General features: G+C 32.3%; 1 protein-coding gene across 1 annotated transcript; it reads left to right on the forward strand.

Moving 5' to 3' along the window:
- The first annotated feature begins 1684 nt into the window (after nt 1–1684).
- LOC148192339 (uncharacterized) lies at nt 1685–5500 on the forward strand. Its single transcript, XM_088099168.1, has 7 exons — nt 1685–2711; nt 2853–2968; nt 3347–3415; nt 3500–3574; nt 3680–3876; nt 4090–4234; nt 4331–5500. Exons 1-7 carry the CDS (start codon nt 1685–1687, stop codon nt 5498–5500), a joined length of 2799 nt encoding a protein of 932 aa, XP_087955294.1.
- Nucleotides 5501–13014: the final 7514 nt, after the last annotated feature.

Below are 13014 nucleotides of genomic sequence, written 5' to 3' on the forward strand. Positions count from 1 at the left end.
ATAATTCTAATCAAAATTAAAAGGTTTAGCAATTCCGCTGTTCTTTTAAATTGCTCATGTTATTGTGAAAATTATTCATAATATAAAGGATGTTAGATTATGAATATATATATATATATATATATATATATATATATATATATATATATATAGGGTTAAATATGTTTTTAGTCCCTAAACTATTAGCCATTTCTGGTTTTCGTCCCTCTTCCAAAGTAAGGTACACTTTAGTCCTCATACTTTTCGAAACTTTGGTTTTAGTCCTCCAAAACTAACACCGTGAAAAATATGCTGACGTGGCTAACGGGACTGACACAGTTCTTTTTTTTTTCAGAGTTTATCAGTTTTTCTTCCTTTCTCTCTCCCTCGTCTCTTCCTTCAATTTCAAAACACAAACTGTTGGGGTTTTATTTGTTGTGTTTGCCTTTACAGTTTCTTGTTCTGATTCCATTCTTCCCGAGTGTGGATTAGAAGGGCTAGAAGCCATGTTAACAACAGCACTGCTAGAGTTTTTGTATGTGCAGCTATTCAGTACAGCAGCAAAAAGAACCTGCTCAAATTAAAACAAGAAATTACCATAATTTCTTATCAGTTAACAGTGTACAAACTTTTTCATTGGTATTGTAAAGAAATTAAAATGATTAGAGATTGACGCTTACCTTTAAAATGGTTGTGAGTGGACTTCCAGAAGGGATCTTGTTCTTGTAAGTAGGGGAACCAGAAAGAAAAACTGGAATAGATACAAAAATGCTAATGTTAGAAATTGCAAAACCCCATTGCCAGCCTTTGTTGTCTTCAATCCACACAACAAAAGTAACTGCAATGAGGGCACCGCATGACAGGCAGAAGACAAAGTAGTTGAAGAAAGTTGATCTCTGCTTCCGACCAGACGGGGTGGTTTCATCAAATTGCTCACCACCATGTGCTGGCAGTGACCCTTTGATCCCTCCAACCCCCAAAGCCACCAGATACAGCCCAACAAACAACATTGCTGCTTTCCTTTTTTGTGTTTTGAAATTGAAGGAAGAGACGAGGGAGAGAGAAAGGAAGAAAAGCTGATAAACTCTGAAAAAAAAAAAAACTGTGTCAGTCCCGTTAGCCACGTCAGCATATTTTTCACGGTGTTAGTTTTGGAGGACTAAAACCAAAGTTTCGAAAAGTATGAGGACTAAAGTGTACCTTACTTTGGAAGAGGGACGAAAACCAGAAATGGCCAATAGTTTAGGGACTAAAAACATATTTAACCCATATATATATATATATATATATATAGTAATTAGTCATTGATATAAAGATGTTATGGATTACCCAAAGGTGAACCATTGTTTATAATTGATGATATTAAAGTGTGATATTTCATGTACTTAGTAAATATGTTTGTATATCCAAAGATAGCATACATATAGACTTAAATGAATCACCCAAAGGTGAACTTAAATGAATGACTTAAATGATTACCTATCAGTTTAAGTGTCACCCAAAGGTGAACTTGAATGTATGACTAGTGTAGTAATTTGTTTGAATCCATTAATTTTAGCAAAGCATTAATGTATGAGCTTGTGTATTATTTCCAGCTTACATGAATTTATCAGGTTTGAGCAACAATGTGGTCAAGTTTAATGGGCTCAATTATGCTGATTGGTCAGAACAAATCTAGTTCCAACTGGGTGTGTTAGACTTGGACATGACAATTATGATGGATGAAATGTCCGCAGCCATTACAGAGACTAGTACAAGTGATGAGAAGTCTCTTTATGAGGCTTGTCATAGGTCTAACAGGCAGTCACTAAACTTAATACGCATGTCTATGGCAGAGAATGTAAAGCCTTTTATGCCTAAAATAGAAAACGCAAAGGAATTCATGAAACTGATCAAGGAGTACTCACAATCAGACATAACTGACAAGTCTATTGTAGGAACTCTTATCAGTGAGCTGACTACCAAAAAGTTTGACTGGTCACAACCCATACATGAACATGTAACTGGAATGGCAAATATAGCAGCAAGATTGAAGTCAATGGGAATGGAGGTGAATGAGTCTTTTCTAGTACAGTTTATCATAAACTCTTTTCCTCCTGAATTTGGCCAATTCCAAGTGAACTATAACACTCTTAAGGATAAATGGAACTTTCAAGAAATCAAAGCCATGTTGATACAAGAGGAAAGGAGATTGAACAAAATGAAAGATCATTCTATCCATCTCACAACTCATGAAGGTGCCAACTTCAGTAAAGCCAAATCAGGAAAGAAGAACAAGAAGGACAAAGCCCCAATGAAAATGCATAAGGGCAATATCCAGAAGGACCAGAAATCTTTCTTTTGCAAGAAAGTAGGTCACTTCAAGAAAGATTGTTCGAAAAGAAAATCTTGGTTTGAAAAGAAAGGTACTTTTTATGTTTCTGTAAGTTTTGAAGCAAATATAATTGAAGTGCCTAATAATGCCTGGTGGTTGGATTCTGGAGCTACCACTCATGTTTCTAATATTATGCAGGGATTCCTTTCAATCCAGCCCATAAAAGGAACTGAAAAGTGTTTATATATGGGGAAGAGAATGAAGGTACAAATAGAAGGAATTAGGACTTACAAATTAATTCTAGACACTAGTTATTGTCTGAATCTTGAAAAGTGTCTCTATGTTCCTGGTTGTGCTAGGAATTTAATTTCTGTTGCAAAGTTGGATTATTTAGGTTTTAACTTTAAGATTGAAAATGGTATTTTTCATTTGTATAAACTTTTGTACTATTAAGGTTCTAGGACATTATTGGATGGTTTATATCGTTTAAATCTTGATGTTAATTTTTCTGAATCCCTATTTAATGTTGAACATATTGTTGATAGAAATTGTGGTGCAGGAAAAGAATGTTCTGCTTTCTTATGGAAAAAAAGATTGGGTCACATATCCAAAGAAACGATGTTGAGGTTAGTGAAAAATGAAATTTTACCTCAATTGGATTTTGATGACTCGGATGTATGTATTGATTGTATTAAGGGTAAACAAATAAAACACATATCAAAATATCCTGCCACAAGAAGCAGTCAACTTCTTGAGTTAATACACACTGCTATTTGTAGTCCTTTTGACATTAAATCCTAGAGTGGTGAAAAATATTTTATCTCCTTTATTGATGATTTCTCACGTTATTGTTATATATATCTATTACATGAAAAATCTCAATCAGTGAATGCCCTTGAGGTGTTCATAAATGAGGTGGAAAGGCAATTAGATATAAAAGTAAAAGGGGTGAGATCTGATAGAGGTGGTGAATATTGTGGTAAAACTGATGAGAGTGGACAATGTCCAGGTCCATTTGCAAAGTTTCTTGAAATTCGGGGTATATGAGCACAGTATACAATGTCCGGTATACCACAACAAAATGGTGTAGCAGAAAGGCGGAATCGTACTCTTATGGATATGGTTAGGAGTATGTTAAGTCATAGTAATATTCCTTTATCTTTGTGGATGTATTCATTAAGGACTGTTGTATATCTGGTTAACAAGGTTCCAAGCAAAGCAGTTTCTAAAACTCCTTATGAACTATGGACTGGAAGGAAACCCAATTTGAGACATCTTCATGTTTGAGGTTGTCCGACAGAGGTAAGGTTGTATAATCCACATGAAAAGAAGCTTGATGCAAGAACCATTAATGGTTACTTAATCAGTTATCCTGAAAAATCAAAGGGATATAGATTTTATTGCCCTAACCATAGTACAATAATAGTTGAGTCTGGAAATGCTCGATTCATTGAAAATGGTCAATTTAGTGGGAGTGAGGAATCACAAATAGTGGACATTCAAGAGCATACTGATAGTGTTTCTACATCTAATGTTTCTTCTGAAGTTGTTATCCCTCTTGTTGTATCACAGTCACACAACAAGTAGAGACAACAAGTTAATGTTCCAATCCCACAAAATGAACATATAAATGTTGAGCCAATTGACAATGAGCAAGTCACAAATAAGCAAGTCATAAATGAGCAATTGATAGAGGAACCACAAGAAGCAACATTAAGAAGGTCTATAAGGGAGAAAAGACCTGCTATTTTGAATGATTATGTGGTTTACTGTGGTTAACATGAATGTGACTTAAGCATTGATGAGGATCCAGTCTCTTTCACACAAGCCATGGAAAGTAATAATTCAGAGAATTGGTTGAATGCTATGAAAGAAGAATTGAAATCAATGGATGCCAATAAAGTATGGGATCTAGTTGAATTGCCTAAGGGTTCAAAAAGAGTTGGTTGTAAATGGGTCTTTAAGACTAAACATGAGTCAAAAAGCAATATTGAAAGGTATTAAGCTAGATTAGTCGCCAAAGGTTTCACTTAAAAGGATGGCTTTGACTACAAAGAGACCTTCTCTCCTGTTTCTAAGAAGGACTCTTTGAAAATTGTTTTGGCTTTGGTGGCTCATTATGATTTAGAGCTTCACCAAATGGATGTAAAGACCGCTTTTCTGAATGGTGACTTAGAAGAGGAAGTTTACATGGATCAACCAGAAGGTTTCACCATAACAGGAAAAGAAAATTTAGTGTGTAAATTGAAGAAATCAATATATGGACTGAAACAAGCTTCCCGACAATGGTATCTAAAATTTAATGATACCATAACTTCATATGGTTTTGTAGAGAACACCGTTGACCGGTGTATATATATAAAGATCAATGGGAGTAAGTTTGTTATATTGGTTCTATATGTTGACGACATTCTTCTTGTTGCTAATGATATTGGTATGTTACATGATGTAAAGAAGTTTCTCTCTAGCAAATTTGAAATGAAAGATATGAATGAGGCATCTTATGTGATAGGAATAGAAATATTTCATGATAGATCACAAGGATTGTTAAGTTTGTCTCAAAAAGGATATATTAACAAAGTGTTAGAGAGATTTAGAATGGAAAAATGCTCTCCTAGAGTAGTTCCAATTCAAAAAGGGGATAACTTTAGTCAAATGCAATGTCCCAAGAATGATTTGGAACAAAAGGCCATGGAGTTTATTCCTTATGCATCAGTGGTTGGGAGTTTGATGTATGCTGAAACTTGTACTCGGCCAGATATCAGTTTTGCTGTTGGAATGTTAGGCCGATATCAAAATAATCCCGGAATGGATAACTGGAAAGCTGCAAAGAAAGTTCTTAGGTACTTACAAGGTACCAAAAAATACATGCTCACCTATAGAAAGTCAAATCATCTCGAAGTGATTGGCTACTCGGATTCAGACTATGCTGGATGTGTGGATTCAAGAAAATCCACATTTGGGTATGTTTATCTATTAGCTGTAGGAGCAATTTCTTGGAAAAGTGAAAAACAATCAGTCATTGCTACTTCCACCATGGAGGCTGAATTTGTGGCATGCTTTGAGGCCACGGTTCATGCTTTGTGGTTGCGGAACTTTGTATCGAGGCTTGGCATGATTGACAGTATTGCTAGGCCGATAAAGATTTATTGTGATAATTCCGCAGTCGTCTTCTTCTCTAAAAATGAAGTACTCAAAAGGTGTTAATCACATGGATTTGAAATACTTACCGGTCAAAGAAGAAGTGTAGAAACGTAGAGTGTTAACTGAGCATATTGGTACGGATTTGATGATAGCAGATCCGTTAACTAAAGGACTACCGCCCAAAACTTTTATTGGCCATGTTGAAAGTATGGGCAGTATGGATAAGTCAATATTAACATGATGATGTTATATATCTATATAGATATGTATATTTATATGCTTGTACTGTCATGACACTTGTGAATTCAATTAAAGTTATGTTTCTCTTTATTCTATTGTTATCCACATTAAGTTATATACATGTATTATTGATTGTGGTAACATGTTATATCTATTTTAGAGACATGAAAGTTAAAAGATTGATTAAAGTTATGTTGAGTTGGTTTGATTATGTGATACATGGAAGGAATCTTGTCGTTCATGACTTTTGCCCGCCATGATCCGATCATTTCAATTCATATAAGGATGATGACTTGATAATTCTAATGAATGGTGTGCACTTAAAGTTTAGTTTTAGATCTTCAAGTCATCACATGAACCAAGTGGGAGAATATTAAATTATACTAATATTTAACATTGGTTCATGTAATTTAAAGTATAACTTTGATGTACAGATTCTAATGTGATGATTATTAGAATATAAGGTATTAAAGTTATAGGGATTATTTTAGAGTTATTAAAATTAATCTCTCTCTTCTCACTTCAAAAAAGGACATTTTGGTATTTTATTAAAGTTGATTAAATATCATAAAAGAGGAAAAAAGGTTTTACTGTGGTTGACGTTAAGTTTCTGGAAAGAAAAGGAGAGAAGTAACGTTCTCAGGAAAAGAAAGGAAACTGTGACTTTTGACAGAGAAAAACATCCTTCGAAATTTCTATATCATCAAGAAAGCATTAAAGAGGAGTAATATAAGGGAGAACATTGACAGGAAGGAATTATACAATGGATCCAGGTAAGTTATTTTCTACTGTGTATGAGAGAATAGTGAGTATCATGAAAATTCAAGATCCTGTGTGTGTTTTTCATTCAATTGAAAATTAAAGAATTGCTTACACTTGTATCTGGATCATACTGAATGTGGTACCCCTCTAATGTTTCAAATATTTTTATATTTAAATGGTTTATTACTTTTATTTATGATTATGCAAAGGTAACATAACTTTTTCTCCTTAAAATAATCTAAGGTTAGTTTTATTGTTATAAAAAATTTTGCACTCATTTGAAATTAATTTGGGATGGTTATTAAGAAATTTAGGTATGATAATGTTAAATATAATTTTAATCATACATCTTTTAGAACAAACAAGAGTATTCCTCTTTCAAAATAATGTTTCAAAAGGATTTTGGGGCGAAGCCATTCAAACTGTAGAAAGTCCAATGGAGATACTCCATTCTTTTTACTCGTATATAAATCATTTAGTTGTGTTTCTTTTATTCATATTCATAAACAAAAAAAAGGTAAACTTGATCCAGAGGCACTTAATTGTATTTTCTTAGGGTACTTTGTCACCTTGAAAGGGTATAAGTGTTTATATTTCCAAATCTATTTTTTGATAGAGAAAATAGTACTACTGAAATTGAACTTATTGAGAGATAAGAAATGGTAAATCAAAATCTTCCTAAAGTTGAATTGGGTCAAAATTCCATCCATATAGAAAAGGTTATTCTAGGATTTGCTCATGTTCAAGAGTGCAACCTACACTCTTACCATTACAAGAGATAACTATATTTGAAGTTATAAATTTTAATCTTACTAACCATGATGAATTTCCTTGTGATGAATTCATTAAAAAGAATGTAAATATTCTAATTACAAAGAAATTAGATCTTTCAATTGCCCTTAGGAAAGGAACTAGAGTCGTGACTAAGCCTTTTTATCCTTTATCAAATTATATATCCTTCGAAAAATTCCCACCTACAAATAAAACCTTTCTCACAAGCCTAAACACTACATTTGTACCTTCCTTTGTATCTAAGGCATTAATTGACAAAAAATGGAAACAAGCCAGGGATTTGGAAATGGAAGCTGTAATTGGCATTATCAAGTTTTTTATTTTGTTTATTTTTATCTTTTATTCGTATTTTTATTTATTACATTTTAGATTATTATTTTTCTTAATAATTTGGAATCACTGAAGATTAAAGAATATATCAACAAAATCAGTGGAAATCATTGATTTGGTTTATAAACCTTCCTTTCTATCTAAGGCATTAATTTTTTTTTAATAAAGTGTTTATTTTATAATTTGATAGATAAGTGGACATCATTGAAGATTAAAGAATACATCAACAAAATTAGTTATCAATAGATTTAGTTACTTAAAGTAAAAATTTTAGGCTCAACCAGTTTGATTCAGGTCGTCTAACAAGTCAACCAAATTCACCAAGTGAGTGGTGTTTAACTCGACCAACTACTTGATTCACCTAGTGAGTTGTGCGTCTTGGAAAATTTATAAATAGATGGTTTAACAAAGTTAAATGGTATACCTTTTGAGGTAGGGAAATTGATCTAAAACGGGTGAAAGTAGAGACTCATTCTAGATGTATTCATCATTATTCTTTTCTAGTGTCATAATGTACAAGAGTAACTAACTACCTTATTCATGAGAATGTAATGTATCTTAACACTTTATCATTTAATATATTTCTTTTCCATTACTCTTGTGTTTTATTCTTGTTCTCAACTGCATGATAATTGATTGATTGCATATTTGTAGGTATTGTTGGCTGCAAAACAAATGACAGGTGCATTGGTCATAGTGTAGCAAGTAATATTGTTTTCTAAGAATGGACTTATACAACACATTACAACTTTTTCTTTCACCACTCAATTAGACATTAAAGTTCACAAAACGTAAGAAACTCTTTTTGGTATTTTCATCAAACAGTTGTTGTGCAAGGAAATTTAACATATAATATTTATAATTTGTTAATACTAGAGTTCATCCATTTCATTCTCATGCATTAATAAACAAGCCATATTACCTAATGCATCAAGAACCCCAAATCAAGGCACAATAAGCATTAAGCATGGAAATTGAATGCTAACATGAATTAGAAAAATATATATTATTAACAAAATAAAATAGAAAAGAATTACATGTTTTACAACTAATCTCAACAAATAGGAATAACCCTCCATGGTGGAGAACTTAGAGTTCTACAAAATTAGAGAGATAGGGAAGAAATTGTAATCCAAAGAGAGATGCATGCCTTTTCTCACGATTCTTTTTAGTTGCTCCATGTTGCAATCATGCTTCTCCTTCGCATCACGACCTCTAATTCGTGACTCATCTTCCTCCTCAACTCAAAAAGGGGTAAAATCACCATTAAAGAAGATTAAAGTCTAAGGAGGAGAAGGGAAAGTTTTCCAATACCCCAAACAGCCTCCAAAGGCATCTTCTAGTCGCTCTAGGTGAAGAATAAAGTGTGAAAGGAAGAGAATTCTAAAAACTCTCTCAAAAACATGATTAAATACACTTTTTCAAGTTTATGGACTAATAAACTTGCTTAACGAGAATGATTTCTCATCCCGCGAGTTAGTCAACTCATCCAACTAGTGAATAGTGAATAATGAATAATGTTATATGAATGATGTCACCAAAATAGTTTCGTTTGATCATTGTGTTTGCAACATTGAACGCAACTTTTGTGGCACTTAATACTGGTATTCACCTAAAATTTATCTTTTTTTGTTCAATCATGCTTCTTTGAGTTCCAACTCGTTTTCCTCCACTAGAATTGCTTTCTATTACCTTATTTTACACACTTAAATAGATATTAGAGGTAAGCACACACTAACCAAAACACAAGAAAACATGAAAATACACTAAACTTAGGGACAAAATAAGGTAAAAGCTATGAAGGAGTTGATTTATTCACAAAAATATACATATAAAAACATGTAAAATCAACCATTATCAAGTATCTAAGACATGATAATAGAACCTAGACTAGGATAAAACAACTAATCAATTCAACTCTAGACATGGAGATTTAATCATTGGTTATTCTAAACATATAACTTTAATCCTTAATGTAGATCTTGGTAAAAATATCTAAGAGATTATAGTTTACAAGAAATTAGGGCTTCTTAAATAATGGTGTGAATGTTAGAGTAGGAATTATAGGTATATTGTTTAATGTTTTCATTTTGATTTGATAAATGAAATTTAACCCAAAGTGAAGTTTCTACAATATAGTTATTTTAGTAAATTTTATTGCTTTCTAGAGATTTAGAATTTTGTCATACCAATCAACACTTTTTAGTATTTTAAAGTTTTTATCATAAATCATTAAATAAGCATAGTTTTCTCTAAATAACACAAGTCTCTTAGGAAAAAGATATTTAGACTTATCCACTTTATTGTGTGTGATTTGGTACACTTGTCCAATATTAATAACAAGTTTTTTGTGTCGTTGTTGGGAATTAACGTTTTGTTTGGTTAATTGTGTTTTATTTACAAATTTTGGTTTAAATTGTTCAAAATTTCTTTTATATACTTTTCTTTGTAATTATTGTGTATAATTAATTTTTTTATATATAAATAAACAATTACTGTTGACTAATTCCTTTTAGTGTTTCCTTGTGTTGCATGAGAAGAAGGATTAAGAGGAATAACTATATAGGACTAAGACTTTTGAAGGAAGAACATGAAGCCTCATCAAGAGAAATAGAAAATGTGTGTGATTTCTCAAAATTTTCTCACTTTCAAGCGCTAGATCAAGAAGAAGAGATGGATATGCTTAGTGAAGGTCACAAACATTATACTTTGGGGGAGTATTCAACATTCACAAGGCTATTGAATTTTAATAGTATTGATAGGCCAGTGGTGAATGCAACCAACATGGAGATGAAGTATGCTCTTATTCATCTGTTGTGGAGTAATAAATTCCATGGGTTATCTCATGAGAACCCATACACTCACTTGGCCATATTCTTGAAGAGTTCCAACACGGTTAACACTAACCAGGTATCTAATGAAGTTATTTGTTTGAGTTTGTTTCCTTTTTCATTGACAGATAACATAAAGGTGTGGTTGCACTATTTCCCTAAGAATAACTTAATTATTTGGGATAATGTTCTCACAAAGTTTCACAAATTCTTCCCTTAGTCAATGGTTAATCAGGGGAAACAAAATATTGCTTCATTCCACAAAGATTATGATGAAACATTGAGTCAAGCATGAGACAAATTAAAGGATTACTTATGAAGACTCTTATTCATGGATTTGATGAAGCTACACAAATCAACATCTTCTTGGGAGTATTGAGAGCACAAAAATGTTGATGTTAGATGCCTCAATTGAAGGCATGATCAAGTCAAAGACATTAAGGAGGCTAAGGCCTTGATAAAGAAAATGGCATCCAATGACTTTAAAGTGTAGAACAAGAGAATTCAAATGTAGAAAAAGGTTGTGTTGGAGCTACAACATCAACATGTGTTGTTAGCTCAAAACAAGATAATAACTCAATAAATGGAAGCTCTTATGAAGAAGCTCTTAACATTACAACAAGAGCTCCAAAATGTCACTCAAGCCCAACACCAACAATCAATACAAAGTTGTGTGTTGTGTGGTGGAGATCATGCTAATGGACAATATGATATGCAAAGCTAGCCTTGGGAGGAGGTAAATTACATGTGAAATCAAGGTAGGCAAGGCAATGACGGGAATTATATTCAAGGATGGAAGTCTCAACCAAGCATGGGAAGGTTGAACCTTCAAATAGGCCACCTCAATAACACCAATAACAACAACCCTCCAGCGAAGTTGGGCCTTCAAAATGTCAGTGAAGATTTATTCCACAACCAAAGTCACATCAATTATCCTCTACTTCTCCCTATCTCACTAAAGAGAAGTTTTTAGAAACTTTTAAAGTAATTATGCCATTACAAGCTACAAGGGAGGATACCATGCACGACTTGCATCTATAACCTCCAAGGTAGCCTATCACTCGTGAGATGTTTGAGGCTAGTATTCCTTGGATAGTACCACATGATGATCTTGAGAATAGTTCTGAAGAAAGAGATGGTGGTAGTGCACCGAAAGATAAGCCATGACTGATTCAAGGTGTTTTTAGTGTTAGTAGTAGTAGTATCATAAACATTATGTTTTGTTTTAATCCATTTTAATTTATGTCTGGATTTGCTTAATTGTCAAATTGTTATGACCTTATTATAATCATGTCTTTAAAATATATGAATTGAATATTTTGATGGTCAGCTGTTTTAAGAATACGCTTGAGCATTTATTTTCTTGTCTTATAATTGTTCATACAGTTGGGGTAACTTCTGGATACATTGATTGTGAGATAAGTCTGTTGTGATTGCATTGAGTCAGTACTTGTTCAGTTTGAGAGTATGACCAGATTGTAGGATATTTGAGTGTTGTGAGTTTAAGTGTAGTGAGTTGTGAGGAAAGTAGTTATTGCCATGAAATTGATTTTTGCGTAATTCTTGTTAATATAGTAACATAAATGGTTAAATAGGATAGAGACAATTGTTTCATATTTTTGTGTTTAAGCTACTTGACCAAATAGTCAATCCTGATATATGTGCTAATAATTTATAAACCTTTTTTAGCCTAATTGTTTGATTCTTCGACTCTTATCCTTTTACGAACATATTGTCTCACACCCTAGTCAAAGAGAACAGGTAAATGTTGAGTAATGGTATGAGAGCAGATTAGTTTAGGATAGGGTAAAAACACGCTACTCAGGTACGAAAATGAATAAGTTTAGGGTAGGGTATCAATACCCTACCTAAGGGTTTGAAATATAATTGTTGGGAAATTCTTTAAGCCACTTGCTCATTATAAAGAAAAAAGAAGAAGAGAAAAGCCAATTATTTACATGTAACGAAAAAAAAAGGTTGATTTATGAGAAGTATATGAATTTTGTTGGGAGAATTATAGATAGAGAATACAAGGATACCTTAGAATTATTTACATTTAATTGTTCTTTTCTACTTTGTGGTGTCTTTGAATTCCTAAAAAACTGTATTTCTTCTAGCCAAACCTCATTACATCCTATGAAATGCCTTTTAATCTAACCAAATATTTTAATTGTGTAAATTAAATGATGGTAATTTTGATGAAGTGGTTTTATAAAATGCTAATTGTGAGTAAGAATTGATAAACACTTATGTGTAGAGTGAAACACTCAATATGTTTTAGTTATGTTTAATTCAATAGTCTGGTCATTATCTCTTACACTGTTTTGAGGATTCAAGTGATATAAAGAATCATGCCATTCTATTTTGAGTTTTGAAGCTATGAATGAAATTTTCTTTTGTTGCATGATTATGATCAATTAAGAAGTCATTTGCCTTTATGTTATTATGATAAGTTAACCTGAGTTTTTTGTTTTGTTTTTTGTTTATCTTTCATGATCATGTTTTTTATTTTGTTTATTTTTATCTTTTATTGGTATTTTTAGTTATTACTTTTCAAATAATTAAGGTTTTATTTAATAATTTGAAAAAAAATTAAGTATTTGGTTTATAATTTTGTAGATA

The sequence above is a fragment of the Vigna umbellata genome, chromosome 9, assembly GCF_029865625.1.
Source record: "Vigna umbellata cultivar VRB3 chromosome 9, Vumbellata_1.0, whole genome shotgun sequence".
NCBI classification, from domain to species: Eukaryota; Viridiplantae; Streptophyta; class Magnoliopsida; order Fabales; family Fabaceae; genus Vigna; species Vigna umbellata.